A 19,952-nucleotide genomic window follows, 5' to 3' on the forward strand; every position below is an offset into this window, starting at 1 on the left:
CAGCCCTGGTCAACAGTAGTGCCCTATACAGCCCTATGGGCCCTGGTCAACAGTAGTGCCCTATACAGCCCTATGGGCTCTGGTCAACAGTAGTGCCCTATACAGCCCTATGGGCCCTGGTCAACAGTAGTGCCCTGTACAGCCCTATGGGCCCTGGTCAACAGTAGTGCCCTATACAGCCCTGGTCAACAGTAGTGCCCTATACAGCCCTGGTCAACAGTAGTGCCCTATACAGCCCTATGGGCCCTGGTCAACAGTAGTGCCCTATACAGCCCTATGGGCCCTGGTCAACAGTAGTGCCCTATACAGCCCTATGGGCCCTGGTCAACAGTAGTGCCCTATACAGCCCTATGGGCCCTGGTCAACAGTAGTGCCCTATACAGCCCTATGGGCCCTGGTCAACAGTAGTGCCCTATACAGCCCTATGGGCCCTGGTCAACAGTAGTGCCCTATACAGCCCTATGGGCCCTGGTCAACAGTAGTGCCCTATACAGCCCTATGGGCCCTGGTCAACAGTAGTGCCCTATACAGCCCTATGGGCCCTGGTCAACAGTAGTGCCCTATACAGCCCTATGGGCCCTGGTCAACAGTAGTGCCCTATACAGCCCTATGGGCCCTGGTCAACAGTAGTGCCCTATACAGCCCTATGGGCCCTGGTCAACAGTAGTGCCCTATACAGCCCTATGGGCCCTGGTCAACAGTAGTGCCCTATACAGCCCTATGGGCCCTGGTCAACAGTAGTGCCCTATACAGCCCTATGGGCCCTGGTCAACAGTAGTGCCCTATACAGCCCTATGGGCCCTGGTCAACAGTAGTGCCCTATACAGCCCTATGGGCCCTGGTCAACAGTAGTGCCCTATACAGCCCTATGGGCCCTGGTCAACAGTAGTGCCCTGTACAGCCCTATGGGCCCTGGTCAACAGTAGTGCCCTATACAGCCCTATGGGCCCTGGTCAACAGTAGTGCCCTATACAGCCCTATGGGCCCTGGTCAACAGTAGTGCCCTATACAGCCCTATGGGCCCTGGTCAACAGTAGTGCCCTATACAGCCCTATGGGCCCTGGTCAACAGTAGTGCCCTATACAGCCCTATGGGCCCTGGTCAACAGTAGTGCCCTATACAGCCCTATGGGCCCTGGTCAACAGTAGTGCCCTATACAGCCCTATGGGCCCTGGTCAACAGTAGTGCCCTATACAGCCCTATGGGCCCTGGTCAACAGTAGTGCCCTGTACAGCCCTATGGGCCCTGGTCAACAGTAGTGCCCTGTACAGCCCTATGGGCCCTGGTCAACAGTAGTGCCCTGTACAGCCCTATGGGCCCTGGTCAACAGTAGTGCCCTGTACAGCCCTATGGGCCCTGGTCAACAGTAGTGCCCTATACAGCCCTATGGGCCCTGGTCAACAGTAGTGCCCTGTACAGCCCTATGGGCCCTGGTCAACAGTAGTGCCCTGTACAGCCCTATGGGCCCTGGTCAACAGTAGTGCCCTGTACAGCCCTATGGGCCCTGGTCAACAGTAGTGCCCTATACAGCCCTATGGGCCCTGGTCAACAGTAGTGCCCTGTACAGCCCTATGGGCCCTGGTCAACAGTAGTGCCCTGTACAGCCCTATGGGCCCTGGTCAACAGTAGTGCCCTATACAGCCCTATGGGCCCTGGTCAACAGTAGTGCCCTATACAGGAAACAGGGTCTCTATTTGGGACATAGACAAGAAGAACACACTTACACTGGTACTGTTGAGGAAGTTTCCAATGGCCAAAAGCGTTGCTAGGATGCGCTTAAAGGTTTTGTTTTTGGCGAGCTGCTCCATGCCTAGTTTCAGGTCGAAGAGAGGCTCAGCTATCTCCTGTACAGAGATGATGAGAGGAACAACATTCAGGGAGGAAGAGAGGCTCAGCTATCTCCTGTACAGAGATGATGAGAGGAACAACATTCAGGGAGGAAGAGAGGCTCAGCTATCTCCTGTACAGAGACGAAGAGAGGCTCAGCTATCTCCTGTACAGAGACGAAGACAGGCTCAGCTATCTCCTGTACAGAGACGAAGACAGGCTCAGCTATCTCGTACAGAGACGAAGACAGGCTCAGCTATCTCCTGTACAGAGACGAAGACAGGCTCAGCTATCTCCTGTACAGAGACGAAGACAGGCTCAGCTATCTCCTGTACAGAGACGAAGACAGGCTCAGCTATCTCCTGTACAGAGACGAAGACAGGCTCAGCTATCTCCTGTACAGAGACGAAGACAGGCTCAGCTATCTCCTGTACAGAGACGAAGAGAGGAACAACATTCAGGAGGAAACAAACTGCATCAAACAGGCTAAAACAGGCAGTCAGTGAGGAGTCACAGGCCACTGCAGAGACTGAGCACTGTGTGTGTGTGTGTGTGTGTGTGTGTGTGTGTCAGAACAGAATCTGCTGATCCTGGGCAGAACGTTCATATTCTCTCTCCTCATCCCACGAGGACAATATTCAGCTGTTGTTGAGCTGCCTGTCTGACACACTGACTAACGCTGTTCTCCTGGGGAGGTGTTGGATACTCGTGGTTCCTACAGCACATGATGACAGGATGACAGGAAGAGCGTGAAGATGATGTACAGCTGGTCCTAGATCAGTTTCTGCATGAGGACTATTCCATAATGAGACTAGCAGAACACTAGCCTGGTCCTAGATCAGTTTCTGCAGGAGAACTATTCCATAATGAGACTAGCAGAACATTAGCCTGGTCCTAGATCAGTTTCTGCAGGAGAACTATTCCATAATGAGACTAGCAGAACACTAGCCTGGTCCTAGATCAGTTTCTGCAGGAGAACTATTCCATAATGAGACTAGCAGAACACTAGCCTGGTCCTAGATCAGTTTCTGCAGGAGAACTATTCCATAATGAGACTAGCAGAACACTAGCCTGGTCCTAGATCAGTTTCTGCAGGAGAACTATTCCATAATGAGACTAGCAGAACATTAGCCTGGTCCTAGATCAGTTTCTGCAGGAGAACTATTCCATAATGAGACTAGCAGAACACTAGCCTGGTCCTAGATCAGTTTCTGCAGGAGGCACGAGGACTATTCCATAATGAGACTAGCAGAACACTAGCCTGGTCCCAGATCAGTTTCTGCAGGAGAACTATTCCATAATGAGACTAGCAGAACACTAGCCTGGTCCTAGATCAGTTTCTGCAGGAGAACTATTCCATAATGAGACTAGCAGAACACTAGCCTGGTCCTAGATCAGTTTCTGCAGGAGAACTATTCCATAATGAGACTAGCAGAACATTAGCCTGGTCCTAGATCAGTTTCTGCATGAGGACTATTCCATAATGAGACTAGCAGAACACTAGCCTGGTCCTAGATCAGTTTCTGCAGGAGAACTATTCCATAATGAGACTAGCAGAACACTAGCCTGGTCCTAGATCAGTTTCTGCAGGAGAACTATTCCATAATGAGACTAGCAGAACACTAGCCTGGTCCTAGATCGGTTTCTGCAGGAGGCACGAGGACTATTCCATAATGAGAGCAGAACACTAGCCTGGTCCTAGATCAGTTTCTGCATGAGGACTATTCCATCATGAGACTAGCAGAACACTAGCCTGGTCCTAGATCAGTTTCTGCAGGAGGAACGAGGACTATTCCATAATGAGAGCAGAACACTAGCCTGGTCCTAGATCAGTTTCTGCAGGAGGAACGAGGACTATTCCATAATGAGAGCAGAACACTAGCCTGGACCCAGATCAGTTTCTGCAGGAGGCACGAGGACTATTCCATAATGAGAGCAGAACACTAGCCTGGTCCCAGATCAGTTTCTGCAGGATAACTATTCCATAATGAGACTAGCAGAACACTAGCCTGGTCCTAGATCAGTTTCTGCATGAGGACTATTCCATAATGAGACTAGCAGAACACTAGCCTGGTCCTAGATCAGTTTCTGCATGAGGACTATTCCATAATGAGAGCAGAACACTAGCCTGGTCCCAGATCAGTTTCTGCAGGAGAACTATTCCATAATGAGAGCAGAACACTAGCCTGGTCCTAGATCAGTTTCTGAATGAGTTTCCCCCCGATCCTACCTTCTCCAGGGTTTCATAGTTGAGTTTGAAGGCCCAGAGCTGTAGTCGGGCGCTGAGGCCACTGATGGAGGACAGGGTGAGAAGGAACTGTTCTGCTGAGCCCAGGGGGACGTCCGGGTTGGCCAGCTGAGCCTCCTGGATCTTCTGTTTCTCCTCCTCCGAAGGAGTCATCGTCAGGATTTTCTACAAGACAACAGATGACTGGAGTTAGAGGAGGAGGCATGATGTTTTTAGAGGGAGAAGAGAGAGAGAGGGCGATGACTGGAACAGAGGACTGCAGGCATGATGTTTTTAGAGGGAGAAGAGAGAGAGAGGGCGATGACTGGAACAGAGGACTGCAGGCATGATGTTTTTAGAGGGAGAAGAGAGAGAGGGCGATGACTGGAACAGAGGACTGCAGGCATGGATTTGTACCACAGTGAAAGGAAAATCAGAGGACTAAGAAAGTGTGAGTAGTAGACATGTTGTTAAAACACAAAAGGTGCTAACAGAGATGTTTAGGTATACATCGTTGACAGTAAACATTCATTCAACCACACTAGAGAAATAGTGTACTTCTCCTGAACCCTTCGCAGGTCACTGATGTTCAATGTCAGAGTGCACTGGTCCTGGTGTAAACAGCACCCACAGATCCTATTCAACAGTGATTCTAAATGGTAACAGCGCCACCCGGTGGTAGAAAGACAGTATCACCTCGATGCCCTCCTTGTTGATGGCAAACTCGTCAAAGTTGAGGATGGCGGTCTTGATGACGTGGACAGCTGGTAGTACGGTCATGCCGATGTTGATGCTGTTACTCCTCTTAGAGTCCAACACCAGAATCTCTGCTTTCTTCACTTCTGATCCTTTCTGCAGGGACAAACATAGAAAAGATTCAAGTCGCCAGTCAAGTCGCCAGTCAAGTCGCCGGTCAAGTCGCCGGTCAAGTCGCCGGTCAAGTCGCCAGTCAAGTCGCCGGTCAAGTCGCCGGTCAAGTCTCCAGTCAAGTCGCCAGTCAAGTCGCCAGTCAAGTCGCCAGTCAAGTCGCCGGTCAAGTCGCCGGTCAAGTCGCCAGTCAAGTTGCCAGTCAAGTCGCCAGTCAAGTCGCCAGTCAAGTCGCCGGTCAAGTCGCCAGTCAAGTCGCCAGTCAAGTCGCCAGTCAAGTCGCCAGTCAAGTCGCCAGTCAAGTCGCCAGTCAAGTCGCCAGTCAAGTCGCCAGTCAAGTCGCCGGTCAAGTCGCCAGTCAAGTCGCCAGTCAAGTCGCCAGTCAAGTCACCAACAGAGATAACAGTTAATATCGATTTTACTTCATTCCTGGTTTGAAATACTTGAGACGGCTTAACATGGTTTACACAGACAGTCCAATCCAGATCTTTTGCCAATTATCTGATGTTTTCCTTCATGTGTAAACAGCAACAAAAACACATGGAATCTGATCTTTTGGTTTCCGAGCTGATGTAATGCCTCACCTTCAGAGCCACGGGTAGCTCCTTGGCCTTGGACTCAAACAGGTGTTCCAGCTTGGCCGTATCCACGGTGACCTTATCCAGCGACGCCCACACCGTCCCGCGTCCGAATTTACACTTCCTGGGACTGTCTGACTGTTTGAGTTCCTTCCAGAACAACTTGACCGTCTTCCTCTTCTTGGCAAAGGCCGGGTCTGGAGTCTGGGAGGAGGAGGAGGAGGAAGGGGGAGCTCCAGGAGGAGGAGGAGGAGGAGGAGGAGGAGCTCCAGGAGGAGGTGGTGGAGGAGGGGAGCAGAGACCTCCACCCAGTGGGGGAGGCGGTGGAGGAGGGATACTCATAAACGGAGCCCCAGGGGGAGGAGGAGGAGGAGCGGAGGCTAGTCCAGGAATAGGTGGAGGAGGAGGTGGGATGCCACCACCACCACCGGGCCGACCAACACCCACGTCGAAGACGTCCACGTCCAGAACATCTATATCCTCCTCCTCCATGAGGTCGGAGAAGTCCAGGTCTTTAATCTTCAGGGCTTTGGAGCTGGGTTGGAGTTGGTCCCAGGCGTCCGTCTGTCTGTCCCTGGCCAGTGGGGTCATCTGGGTTTTCTCCAGGTTTCGGGAGTGGGTCTCTGCGTCGATGCTGTACTGTGGCCGGAGACGCCTGTGCTGCTGCTCCTCTGCCAGCCTGGCCCGCGCCGCCTGGGCACTGCCACCCAGACCCTGCAGCTCTGCCCTCCTGGAACTGCTGTCCTCGCTGGGTAGAGGCTGGGCCTGCTGGGCCTGGGGGAACGGATCAGTAATGCATTTCAATTCAAATAAACACAATGCTGTTTTTTAATCCCCCGATATAGATCAGTCAGCATGTGTTCATCTCTAACTCTGCTATAGATCAGTCAGCATGTGTTCATCTCTAACTCTGCTATAGATCAGTCAGCATGTGTTCATCTCTAACTCTGCTATAGATCAGTCAGCATGTGTTCATCTCTAACTCTGCTATAGATCAGTCAGCATGTGTTCATCTCTAACTCTGCTATAGATCAGTCAGCATGTGTTCATCTCTAACTCTACTATAGATCAGTCAGCATGTGTTCATCTATAACTCTGCTATAGATCAGTCAGCATGTGTTCATCTCTAACTCTACTATAGATCAGTCAGCATGTGTTCATCTCTAACTCTGCTATAGATCAGTCAGCATGTGTTCATCTCTAACTCTGCTATAGATCAGTCAGCATGTGTTCATCTCTAACTCTGCTATAGATCAGTCAGCATGTGTTCATCTCTAACTGCTATAGATCAGTCAGCATGTGTTCATCTCTAACTCTGCTATAGATCAGTCAGCATGTGTTCATCTCTAACTCTGATATAGATCAGTCAGCATGTGTTCATCTCTAACTCTGCTATAGATCAGTCTGCATGTGTTCATCTCTAACTCTACTATAGATCAGTCAGCATGTGTATAGCTGTGTAACTCTGCTATAGATCAGTCAGCATGTGTTCATCTCTAACTCTGCTATAGATCAGTCAGCATGTGTTCATCTCTAACTCTGCTATAGATCAGTCAGCATGTGTTCATCTCTAACTCTGCTATAGATCAGTCAGCATGTGTTCAGCCCTAACTCTGCTATAGATCAGTCAGCATGTGTTCATCTCTATCTCCGCTATAGATCAGTCAGCATGTGTTCAGCTGTGTAACTCTGCTATAGATCAGTCAGCATGTGTTCATCTCTAACTCCGCTATAGATCAGTCAGCATGTGTTCATCTCTAACTCCGCTATAGATCAGTCAGCATGTGTTCAGCTGTGTAACTCCGCTATAGATCAGTCAGCCTGTGTTCAGCTGTGTAACTCTGCTATAGATCAGTCAGCCTGTGTTCAGCTGTGTAACTCTGCTATAGATCAGTCAGCATGTGTTCATCTCTAACTCTGCTATAGATCAGTCAGCATGTGTTCATCTCTAACTCTGCTATAGATCAGTCAGCATGTGTTCATCTCTAACTCTGCTATAGATCAGTCAGCATGTGTTCATCTCTAACTCTGCTATAGATCAGTCAGCATGTGTTCATCTCTAACTCTGCTATAGATCAGTCAGCATGTGTTCATCTCTAACTCTGCTATAGATCAGTCAGCATGTGTTCATCTCTAACTCTGCTATAGATCAGTCAGCATGTGTTCATCTCTAACTCTGCTATAGATCAGTCAGCATGTGTTCATCTCTAACTCTGCTATAGATCAGTCAGCATGTGTTCATCTCTAACTCTGCTATAGATCAGTCAGCATGTGTTCATCTCTAACTCTACTATAGATCAGTCAGCATGTGTTCATCTCTAACTCTGCTATAGATCAGTCAGCATGTGTTCATCTCTAACTCTGCTATAGATCAGTCAGCATGTGTTCATCTCTAACTGCTATAGATCAGTCAGCATGTGTTCATCTCTAACTCTGCTATAGATCAGTCAGCATGTGTTCATCTCTAACTCTGATATAGATCAGTCAGCATGTGTTCATCTCTAACTCTGCTATAGATCAGTCAGCATGTGTTCATCTCTAACTCTACTATAGATCAGTCAGCATGTGTTCATCTCTAACTCTGATATAGATCAGTCAGCATGTGTTCAGCTGTGTATCTCCGCTATAGATCAGTCAGCATGTGTTCATCTCTAACTCTGCTATAGATCAGTCAGCATGTGTTCATCTCTATCTCCGCTATAGATCAGTCAGCATGTGTTCATCTCTATCTCCGCTATAGATCAGTCAGCATGTGTTCAGCTGTGTAACTCTGCTATAGATCAGTCAGCATGTGTTCATCTCTAACGCTGCTATAGATTAGTCAGCATGTGTTCATCTCTAACTCTGCTATAGATCAGTCAGCATGTGTTCATCTCTAACTCTGCTATAGATCAGTCAGCATGTGTTCATCTCTAACTCTGCTATAGATCAGTCAGCATGTGTCTAGTGTGCATGGACACGACTTAATATATTACTATATACTCTACCTAGGGTGGTGTACCAGTCCCAGCCACAGTGTCATGTCTCCTCTACCTAAGGTGGTGTACCAGTCCAAGCCACAGTATCATGTCTCCTCTACCTAAGGTTGTGTACCAGTCCCAGCCACAGTGTCATGTCTCCTCTACCTAAGGTGGTGTACCAGTCCCAGCCACAGTGTCAGGCCTCATTACTCTACCTAGGGTGGTGTGCCAGTCCCAGCCACAGTGTCAGGCCTCATTACTCTACCTCGGGTGGTGTACCAGTCCCAGACAGTGCCAGGCCTCATTACTCTACCTAGGGTGGTGTACCAGTCCCAGACACAGTGCCAGGCCTCATTACTCTACCTAGGGTGGTGTACCAGCCACAGTGTCAGGCCTCATTACTCTACCTAGGGTGGTGTACCAGTCCCAGTGTCATGTCTCCTCTACCTAGGGTGGTGTACCAGTCCCAGCCACAGTGTCATGTCTCCTCTACCTAGGGTGGTGTACCAGTCCCAGCCAAAGTGTCATGTCTCCTCTACCCAGGGTGGTGTACCAGTCCCAGCCACAGTGCCATGTCTCCTCTACCTAGGGTAGTATACCAGTCCCAGCCAAAGTGTCATGTCTCCTCTACCTAGGCTGGTGTACCAGTCCCAGCCACAGTGTCAGGCCTCATTACTCTACCTAGGGTGGTGTACCAGTCCCAGCCAGTGTCATGTCTCCTCTACCTAGGGTGGTGTACCAGTCCCAGCCACAGTGCCATGTCTCCTCTACCTAGGGTGGTATACCAGTCCCAGCCAAAGTGTCATGTCTCCTCTACCTAGGGTGGTGTACCAGTCCCAGCCACAGTGTCAGGCCTCATTACTCTACCTAGGGTGGTGTACCAGTCCCAGCCACAGTGTCATGTCTCATTACTCTACCTAGGGTGGTGTACCAGTCCCAGCCACAGTGTCATGTCTCCTCTACCTAGGGTGGTATACCAGTCCCAGCCACAGTGTCATGTCTCCTCTACCTAGGGTGGTGTGTCAGTCCCAGCCAGTGTCATGTCTCCTCTACCTAAGGTGGTGTACCAGTCCCAGCCACAGTGTCATGTCTCCTCTACCGAGGGTGGTGTACCAGTCCCAGCCAGTGTCATGTCTCCTCTACCTAGGGTGGTGTACCAGTCCCAGCCACAGTGTCAGGCCTCATTACTCTACCTAGGGTGGTGTACCAGTCCCAGCCACAGTGTCATGTCTCCTCTACCTAGGGTGGTGTACCAGTCCCAGCCACAGTGTCAGGCCTCATTACTCTACCTAGGGTGGTGTACCAGTCCCAGACACAGTGTCAGGCCTCATTACTCTACCTAGGGTGGTGTACCAGTCCCAGACACAGTGGCAGTCCTCATTACTCTACCTAGGGTGGTGTACCAGTCCCAACCACAGTGTCAGGCCTCATTACTCTACCTAGGGTGGTATACCAGTCCCAGCCACAGTGTCAGGCTTCATTACTCTACCTAGGGTGGTGTACCAGTCCCAGCCACAGTGTCATGTCTCCTCTACCTAGGGTGGTGTACCAGTCCCAGCCAAAGTGTCATGTCTCCTCTACCCAGGGTGGTGTACCAGTCCCAGCCACAGTGCCATGTCTCCTCTACCTAGGGTGGTATACCAGTCCCAGCCAAAGTGTCATGTCTCCTCTACCTAGGCTGGTGTACCAGTCCCAGCCACAGTGTCAGGCCTCATTACTCTACCTAGGGTTGTGTACCAGTCCCAGCCAGTGTCATGTCTCCTCTACCTAGGGTGGTGTACCAGTCCCAGCCAAAGTGTCATGTCTCCTCTACCCAGGGTGGTGTACCAGTCCCAGCCACAGTGCCATGTCTCCTCTACCTAGGGTGGTATACCAGTCCCAGCCAAAGTGTCATGTCTCCTCTACCTAGGGTGGTGTACCAGTCCCAGCCACAGTGTCAGGCCTCATTACTCTACCTAGGGTGGTGTGCCAGTCCCAGCCACAGTGTCATGTCTCCTCTACCTAGGGTGGTGTACCAGTCCCAGCCAAAGTGTCATGTCTCCTCTACCCAGGGTGGTGTACCAGTCCCAGCCACAGTGCCATGTCTCCTCTACCTAGGGTGGTATACCAGTCCCAGCCAAAGTGTCATGTCTCCTCTACCTAGGCTGGTGTACCAGTCCCAGCCACAGTGTCAGGCCTCATTACTCTACCTAGGGTGGTGTGCCAGTCCCAGCCACAGTGTCATGTCTCTTCTACCTAGGGTGGTGTACCAGTCCCAGCCACAGTGTCATGTCTCCTCTACCTAGGGTGGTGTACCAGTCCCAGCCAGTGTCATGTCTCCTCTACCTAGGGTGGTGTACCAGTCCCAGACACAGTGGCAGTCCTCATTACTCTACCTAGGGTGGTGTACCAGTCCCAACCACAGTGTCAGGCCTCATTACTCTACCTAGGGTGGTATACCAGTCCCAGCCACAGTGTCAGGCTTCATTACTCTACCTAGGGTGGTGTACCAGTCCCAGCCACAGTGCCAGGCCTCATTACTCTACCTAGGGTGGTGTACCAGTCCCAGCCACAGTGTCAGGCCTCATTACTCTACCTAGGGTGGTGTACCAGTCCCAGCCACAGTGTCAGGCCTCATTACTCTCCCTAGGGTGGTGTACCAGTGTCAGGCCTCATTACTCTACCTAGGGTGGTGTACCAGTGTCAGGCCTCATTACTCTACCTAGGGTGGTGTACCAGTGTCAGGCCTCATTACTCTACCTAGGGTGGTGTACCAGTCCCAGCCAGTGTCATGTCTCCTCTACCTAGGGTGGTGTACCAGTCCCAGCCACAGTGTCATGTCTCCTCTACCTAGGGTGGTGTACCAGTCCCAGCCACAGTGTCAGGCCTCATTACTCTACCTAGGGTGGTGTACCAGTCCCAGCCACAGTGTCAGGCCTCATTACTCTACCTAGACACATTGGTGCGGCTGGCTTCCGGGTTAAGTGGGCATTGTGTCAAGAAGCAGTGTGGCTTGGTTGGGTTGTGACCGTAAGAGAGTTGCAGCGATGAGACAAGACTGTAACTACCAATCGGAAACCAGGGATTTTGGGGAGAAAAAAAAAAAATGTAATAAAAAGAAACAATAAAAAGGGGTGTTGTACAAAACAAAGTCATCAGTGATTGGATCATCTCTAACCAATCAGAGTGTCAAGAAGAATGACCATTTTCAAAACGCTGCTTTACTCACATGTGTTCTGGCTCTGGCAACAACCCATTGGTTTCTAGGACCAATCAGAACAGTTAGAATTTGCTCACGTTCCAGAAATTGGTCGGGGAGGTATTCGGATCCAGACTCATTGCGGATAAGTGTCTGACGTCCGTGGGCGTGGCCTAGCATTTGTCTGAGCAAGGAGTTTGGGTAGCCAGACAACCTTGACACAAACTCTCTGCATCTTCCCCACTGTCTTCCTCTATCTGTTCAATAAAGTCAGAACAGATCCCCACTGTCTCCCTCTATCTGTTCAATAAAGTCAGAACAGATCCCCACTGTCTCCCTCTATCTGTTCAATAAAGTCAGAACAGATCCCCACTGTCTTCCTCTATCTCTCTGTTCAATAAAGTCAGAACAGATCCCCACTGTCTTCCTCTCTCTGTTCAATAAAGTCAGAACAGATCCCCACTGTCTTCCTCTATCTGTTCAATAAAGTCAGAACAGATCCCCACTGTCTTCCTCCCTCTCTCTGTTCAATAAAGTCAGAACAGATCCCCACTGTCTTCCTCCCTCTCTCTGTTCAATAAAGTCAGAACAGATCCCCACTGTCTTCCTCTATCTGTTCAATAAAGTCAGAACAGATCCCCACTGTCTTCCTCTATCGGTTCAATAAAGTCAGAACAGATCCCCACTGTCTTCCTCTATCTGTTCAATAAAGTCAGAACAGATCCCCACTGTCTCCCTCTATCTGTTCAATAAAGTCAGAACAGATCCTCACTGTCTTCCTCTCTGGATCTGTTCAATAAAGTCAGAACAGATCCCCACTGTCTTCCTCTCTGGATCTGTTCAATAAAGTCAGAACAGATCCCCACTGTCTCCCTCTCTCTGTTCAATAAAGTCAGAACAGATCCTCACTGTCTCCCTCTCTCTGTTCAATAAAGTCAGAACAGATCCCCACTGTCTTCCTCCCTCTATCGGTTCAATAAAGTCAGAACAGATCCCCACTGTCTTCCTCTCTCTGTTCAATAAAGTCAGAACAGATCCTCTCTGTTCAATAAAGTCAGAACAGATCCCCACTGTCTCCCCTCTCTCTGTTCAATAAAGTCAGAACAGATCCCCACTGTCTCCCTCTCTCTGTTCAATAAAGTCAGAACATTGATATAAAAAAAGACAGTAATGAGTTGCTACCTTGAGGCTAGATAGACGTTCCTTCACACTGCCACCAGCCCTGCCCAGCCCTCTGTGGTCCTCTGGCTCTCCGGAGAGGCTCTCCTCGGGGTCGAGGTTGGTGCCTGACGGCCGCTCCCCTGAAGACCCCGAGGAGTTATTGGCGTAGAGCATGTTCAGCATGAACTTCTTCTCGTTGGAGAGGTTTTTCTGTTGGACACTGACACCTACAGGGCAGGAGGGGATCAGCATATTCACACACATAGCATTAGAGATATATCTATATATATTTATATGTTTTTAACCTTTATTTAACCAGGCAAGTCAGTTAGGAACAAATTCTTATTTTCAATGACGGCCTAGGAACAGTGGGTTAACTGCCTGGAAGGGTCAGAGAGGGGGAAGGGGCAAGGGTCAGAGGGGAAGGGGCAAGGGTCAGAGGGGGAAGGGGCAGGGGCAGAGGGGCAAGGGTCAGAGGGACAGAGGAGGAGGGTCAGAGGGACAGAGGAGGAGGGTCAGAGGGGGAAGGGGCAAGGGTCAGAGGGGGAAGGGGCAAGGGTCAGAGGGGGAAGGGGCAAGGGGCAGAGGGGGAAGGGGCAGAGGGGGAAGGGACAGAGGGGGAAGGGGCAGGGGCAGAGGGGCAAGGGGCAGAGGAGGAGGGCCAGAGGGGCAGAGGGCAGAGGGCCAGAGGGGCGAAGGGCCAGAGGGGGGAAGGGCCAGAGGGGCGAAGGGCCAGAGGGGCGGAAGGGCCAGAGGGGCGGAAGGGCCAGAGGGGGAAGGGCCAGAGGGGGAAGGGCCAGAGGGGGAAGGGCCAGAGGGGGAAGGGCCAGAGGGGGAAGGGCCAGAGGGGGAAGGGCCAGAGGGGGAAGGGCCAGAGGGGGAAGGGCCAGAGGGGGAAGGGCCAGAGGGGGAAGGGACAGAGGGGGAAGGGACAGAGGGGGAAGGGCCAGAGGGGGAAGGGGGGCAAGGGCCAGAGGGGGGGGCAAGGGCCAGAGGGGGAAGGGCCAGAGGGGGAAGGGGCAAGGGCCAGAGGGGGAAGGGCCAGAGGGGGAAGGGGCAGAGGGGGAAGGGGCAGAGGGGGAAGGGGAAGAGGGGGAAGGGGCAGAGGGGGAAGGGGCAGAGGGGGAAGGGGCAGAGGGGGAAGGGACAGAGGAGGAAGGGGAAGAGGGCCAAAGGAGGAAGGGGCAGAGGGGAAGGGGGCAGAGACAGAGGAGGAAGGGGCAGAGGGCCAGAGGGGGAAGGGGAAGAGGGGGAAGGGGAAGAGGGACAGAGGAGGAAGGGGCAGAGGGGGAAGGGGCAGAGGGGGAAGGGACAGAGGGGGAAGGGACAGAGGGGGAAGAGACAGAGGGGGAAGGGACAGAGGGGGAAGGGACAGAGGGGGAAGGGACAGAGGGGGAAGGGACAGAGGGGGAAGGGACAGAGGGGGAAGGGGCAGAGGGGGAAGGGGCAAGGGTCAGAGGGGGAAGGGGCAAGGATCAGAGGGGGAAGGGGCAAGGGGCAGAGGGGGAAGGGGCAAGGGGCAGAGGGTGAAGGGGCAAGGGGCAGAGGGTGAAGGGACAGCGGGGGAAGGGGCAGGGGCAGAGGGGCAAGGGGCAGAGGGGCAGAGGAGGGAAGGGCCAGAGAGGGGGAAGGGCCAGAGGGGGAAGGGCCAGAGGGGGGGAGGGGGGCCAGAGGGGGAAGGGCCAGAGGGGGAAGGGCCAGAGGGGGAAGGGACAGAGGGGGAAGGGACAGAGGAGGAAGGGGAAGAGGGCCAAAGGTGGAAGGGGCAGAGGGGAAGGGGGCAGAGGGCCAGAGGGAGGAAGGGGCAGAGGGGAAGGGGGCAGAGGGCCAGAGGGGAAGGGGGCAGAGGGGCCAAGGGCCAGAAGGGCCAGAGGGGGAAGGGCCAGAGGGGGAAGGGCCAGAGGGGGAAGGGCCAGAGGGGGGGCCAGAGGGGGAAGGGCCAGGGGGAAGGGCCAGAGGGGGAAGGGCCAGAGGGGGGGAAGGGGCAGGGGAAGGGCCAGAGGGGGCAAGGGCCAGAGGGGGAAGGGCCAGAGGGGGCAAGGGCCAGAGGGGGAGGGGCAAGGGCCAGAGGGGGAAGGGGCAGGGCCAGAGGGGGGGAAGGGCCAGAGGGGGAAGGGGCAGAGGGGGAAGGGGCAGAGGGGGAAGGGGCAGAGGGGGAAGGGGCAGAGGGGGAAGGGGCAGAGGGGGAAGGGGCAGAGGGGGAAGGGGCAGAGGGGGAAGGGGCAGAGGGGGAAGGGGCAGAGGGGGAAGGGGCAGAGGGGGAAGGGGCAGAGGGGGAAGGGGGCAGAGGGGAAGGGGCAGAGGGGGAAGGACACAGGGGGAAGGGACAGAGGGGGAAGGGACAGAGGGGGAAGGGACAGAGGGGGAAGGGACAGAGGGGGAAGGGACAGAGAGGGGGAAGGGACAGAGGGGGAAGGGACAGAGGGGGAAGGGACAGAGGGGAAGGGACAGAGGGGGAAGGGGCAGGGGCAGAGGGGCAAGGGCCAGAGGGGCAAGGGCCAGAGGGGGAAGGGCCAGAGGGGGAAGGGCAGAGGGGGAAGGGGCAGAGGGGGAAGGGGCAGAGGGGGAAGGGGCAGAGGGGGAAGGGGCAGAGGGGGAAGGGACAGAGGGGGAAGGGACAGAGGGGGAAGGGACAGAGGGGGAAGGGGCAGAGGGGGAAGGGGCAGAGGGGGAAGGGGCAGAGGGGGAAGGGACAGAGGGGGAAGGGACAGAGGGGGAAGGGACAGAGGGGGAAGGGGCAGGGGCAGAGGGGCAAGGGCCAGAGGGGCAAGGGCCAGAGGGGGAAGGGCCAGAGGGGGAAGGGCCAGAGGGGGAAGGGGAAGAGGGCCAGAGGAGGAAGGGGCAGAGGGGAAGGGGGCAGAGGGGGAAGGGGCAGAGGGACAGAGGAGGAAGGGGCAGAGGGCCAGAGGGGGAAGGGCCAGAGGGGAAGGGGCAGAGGGGAAGGGGCAGAGGGGGAAGGGGCAGAGGGGGAAGGGGCAGAGGGGCAAGGGGCAGGGGCAGAGGGGGAAGGGGCAGAGGGGCAGAGGGGGAAGGGGCAGAGGGGAAGGGGCAGAGGGGCAGAGGGAAGGGGCAGAGGGGGAAGGGGCAGAGGGACAGAGGAGGAAGGGGCAGAGGGGGAAGGGACAGAGGAGGAAGGGGCAGAGGGGGAAGGGGCAGAGAGGGGAAGGGGCAGAGGGGAGAGGGGGAAGGGGCAGAAGATTTCGGAGGAGGGTTGGATGTTAATCTCTTGCCTGGATCATTATGGGTCGCCTGGGTGTCTGCTGGGTCAGGCTGCTCCAGCGTTCTCTGGATGGGGCCAGTCTCTCCTGAGACCTGCCCCCCTGCGTGGAGCTCTGGCTGGGGCCCTGTTTCTGCACCGCTGGCCTGGAACGGGGCTGTTGGCACACACGCACACACACACACACACACACACACAAAACAATAACTAAAAACATTCACAACTGAATCAACTACATTTTAAATAATGTATGAGTGAATTTCCATTTGAAATGCTACTGGCAGAGCATAACGTACTTCAGAGAAATGACCCCCCAGACTCATTCAACTTCAACTTCCCATTCAACTTCAATGTGAAAGGCCCTCTGCCCTCCTCTGCCCCTTCCCCTCCTCCCCTTCCCCCTCCTCTGCCCCTTCCCCCTCCTCTGCCCCTTCCCCCCTCCTCTGCCCCTGCCCCCTCCTCTGCCCCTGCCCCCTCCTCTGCCCCTGCCCCCTCCTCTGCCCCTGCCCCCCCCTCCGCCCCCTCTGCCCCTTCCCCTCTGGCCCTTCCCCCTCTGGCCCTTCCCCTCTGCCCTTCCCCCTCTGCCCCTTCCCCCTCTGCCCTTCCCCTCTGCCCCTTCCCCCTCTGCCCTTCCCCTCTGAGGGAGCCCTCTGCCCCTCCCCTCTGCCCCTTCCCCCCTCTGCCCTCCAATGTGAAAGGCCCTCTGCCCTCCAATGTGAAAGGCCCTCTGCCCTCCAATGTGAAAGGCCCTCTGCCAAAGTCTTTTCACTTGTCTGAGTGCGTATGTATAAAAAGAGAGAGAGGAGACACACGAGAGAGAGAGGGCTGGCGAGAGAGAGAGAGAGGCAAGCGAGAGAGAGAGAGAGAGGAGAGAGAGAGAGGGGCGAGAGAGAGAGAGCGAGAGAGAGAGAGAGGCAAGCGAGAGAGAGAGAGGAGACACACGAAGAGAGAGAGAGTCAGGCGCGAGAGAGAGTGGCAAGAGAGAGAGAGAGAGCGAGAGAGAGGGAGAGAGAGAGAGAGAGGCGAGAGAGAGAGAGAGAGAGAGGAGAGAGAGAGAGAGGCGAGAGAGAGAGTGGCAAGAGAGAGAGAGAGTGGTAATGATAATGATAGTGATAATGTACAGGCGTCCCCCATAATATATCACTGACGTGTGATAATGTAGAGGTGTCCCCATAATATATCACTGGAGGAAGTGTGATAATGTAGAGGTGTCCCCATAATATATCACTGAAGGAAGTGTGATAATGTACAGGTGTCCCCATAATATATATCACTGAAGGAAGTGTGATAATGTAGAGGTGTCCCCATAATATATCACTGAAGGAAGTGTGATAATGTACAGGTGTCCCCATAATATATATCACTGCAAAGCAGCACTTATCAAACCCTGTAAAGTCTCTCAAAAATGTCAATGGCACATAACTAGTATTATCAGAGGGCCTTGGAGTTGGTCAGGAGAACTAGTATTATCAGAGGGAGTTGGTCAGGAAAACTAGTATTATCAGAGGGAGTTGGAATTGGTCTGGAAAACTAGTATTATCAGAGGGTCTTGGAGTTGGTCAGGAGAACTAGTATTATCAGAGGGCTTGGAGTTGGTCAGGAAAACTAGTATTATCAGAGGGCCTTGGTATCAGAGGGCCTTGGAGTTGGTCAGGAAAACTAGTATTATCAGAGGGAGTTGGTCTGGAAAACTAGTATTTTCAGAGGGCCTTGGAGTTGGTCAGGAAAACTAGTATGATCAGAGGGAGTTGGTCTGGAAAACTAGTATTATCACAGGGCCTTGGAGTTGGTCTGGAAAACTAGTATTATCAGAGGGCCTTGGAGTTGGTCTGGAAAACTAGTATTATCAGAGGGTCTTGGAGTTGGTCTGGAAAACTAGTATTATCAGAGGGCCTTGGAGTTGGTCAGGAAAACTAGTATTATCAGAGGGCCTTGGAGTTGGTCTGGAAAACTAGTATTATCAGAGGGCCTTGGAGTTGGTCAGGAAAACTAGTATTATCAGAGGGAGTTGGTCTGGAAAACTAGTATTATCACAGGGCCTTGGAGTTGGTCTGGAAAACTAGTATTATCAGAGGGCCTTGGAGTTGGTCTGGAAAACAGAAGGTTATTCTGGCTGGAATAGTGACTCTCCCACCATGTAAAAACCACTGACATGGCAGATTTGCAAAGGACTAAAATAACATGTGGTGTTTTGTGCTCAAGCACATCATTTCATTAGCCGACCTGTCCCAGTAAAACGAACCCCGTCCGGACAGAGCGAAGAGCTTTTCTTCTGGGGGTTTCCTGGTCAGGTCACGTGGAAATACAACAAACTTCTGTGCCTCCTCAGTCACTATTAACTATTCCAGGTCTATTCCTCCTCAGTAACTATTCCAGGTCTATTCCTCCTCAGTAACTATTAACTATTCCTCATCAGTAACTATTAACTACTCCAGGTCTATTCCTCCTCAGTAACTATTAACTATTCCAGGTCTATTCCTCCTCAGTAACTATTAACTAATCCAGGTCTATTCCTCCTCAGTAACTATTAACTAATCCAGGTCTATTCCTCCTCAGTAACTATTAACTAATCCAGGTCTATTCCTCCTCAGTAACTATTAACTAATCCAGGTCTATTCCTCCTCAGTAACTATTAACTAATCCAGGTCTATTCCTCCTCAGTAACTATTAACTAATCCAGGTCTATTCCTCCTCAGTAACTATTAACTAATCCAGGTCTATTCCTCCTCAGTAACTATTCCAGGTCTATTCCTCCTCAGTAACTATTAACTATTCCAGGTATATTCCTCCTCCTCAGTAACTATTCCAGGTCTATTCCTCCTCCTCTGTAACTATTCCAGGTCTATTCCTCCTCCTCGGTAACTATTCCAGGTCTATTCCTCCTCCTCGGTAACTATTCCAGGTCTATTCCTCCTCAGTAACTATTAACTATTCCAGGTCTATTCCTCCTCAGTAACTATTAACTATTCCAGGTCTATTCCTCCTCAGTAACTATTCCAGGTCTATTCCTCCTCAGTAACTATTCCAGGTCTATTCCTCCTCAGTAACTATTAACTATTCCAGGTCTATTCCTCCTCAGTAACTATTAACTAATCCAGGTCTATTCCTCCTCAGTAACTATTAACTAATCCAGGTCTATTCCTCCTCAGTAACTATTAACTATTCCAGGTCTATTCCTCCTCATCAGTAACTATTCCAGGTCTATTCCTCCTCATCAGTAACTATTCCAGGTCTATTCCTCCTCCTCAGTAACTATTCCAGGTCTATTCCTCCTCCTCTGTAACTATTCCAGGTCTATTCCTCCTCCTCGGTAACTATTCCAGGTCTATTCCTCCTCCTCGGTAACTATTCCAGGTCTATTCCTCCTCCTCGGTAACTATTCCAGGTCTATTCCTCCTCCTCGGTAACTATTCCAGGTCTATTCCTCCTCCTCGGTAACTATTCCAGGTCTATTCCTCCTCCTCTGTAACTATTCCAGGTCTATTCCTCCTCCTCTGTAACTATTCCAGGTCTATTCCTCCTCAGTAACTATTAACTATTCCAGGTCTATTCCTCCTCAGTAACTATTAACTATTCCAGGTCTATTCCTCCTCAGTAACTATTCCAGGTCTATTCCTCCTCAGTAACTATTCCAGGTCTATTCCTCCTCAGTAACTATTAACTATTCCAGGTCTATTCCTCCTCAGTAACTATTAACTAATCCAGGTCTATTCCTCCTCAGTAACTATTAACTATTCCAGGTCTATTCCTCCTCAGTAACTATTAACTAATCCAGGTCTATTCCTCCTCAGTAACTATTAACTATTCCAGGTCTATTCCTCCTCAGTAACTATTAACTAATCCAGGTCTATTCCTCCTCATCAGTAACTATTCCAGGTCTATTCCTCCTCATCAGTAACTATTCCAGGTCTATTCCTCCTCATCAGTAACTATTCCA

At 52.3% G+C, this 19,952-nt stretch overlaps 1 protein-coding gene across 7 annotated transcripts in view; it reads right to left on the bottom strand.

The window, feature by feature from the left end:
- fhod1 (formin homology 2 domain containing 1) overlaps positions 1-19,952 on the bottom strand; it is a gene marked incomplete at its 5' end in the record, with an annotated part of 154,715 nt that overhangs the window by 27,009 nt on the left and 107,754 nt on the right. For 6 of the 7 annotated variants that reach the window (XM_042317004.1, XM_042317003.1, XM_042317002.1 and 3 more), the window contains 6 exon segments: positions 1,725-1,844; positions 4,058-4,240; positions 4,751-4,906; positions 5,506-6,273; positions 12,820-13,025; positions 16,029-16,172. In XM_042317004.1, coding sequence (XP_042172938.1) covers positions 1,725-1,844; positions 4,058-4,240; positions 4,751-4,906; positions 5,506-6,273; positions 12,820-13,025; positions 16,029-16,172 — 1,577 coding nt within the window. 7 annotated transcript variants of the gene reach the window in all.

Source organism: Oncorhynchus tshawytscha, unplaced genomic scaffold, assembly GCF_018296145.1.
Source record: "Oncorhynchus tshawytscha isolate Ot180627B unplaced genomic scaffold, Otsh_v2.0 Un_contig_881_pilon_pilon, whole genome shotgun sequence".
Classification (NCBI taxonomy): domain Eukaryota; kingdom Metazoa; phylum Chordata; class Actinopteri; order Salmoniformes; family Salmonidae; genus Oncorhynchus; species Oncorhynchus tshawytscha.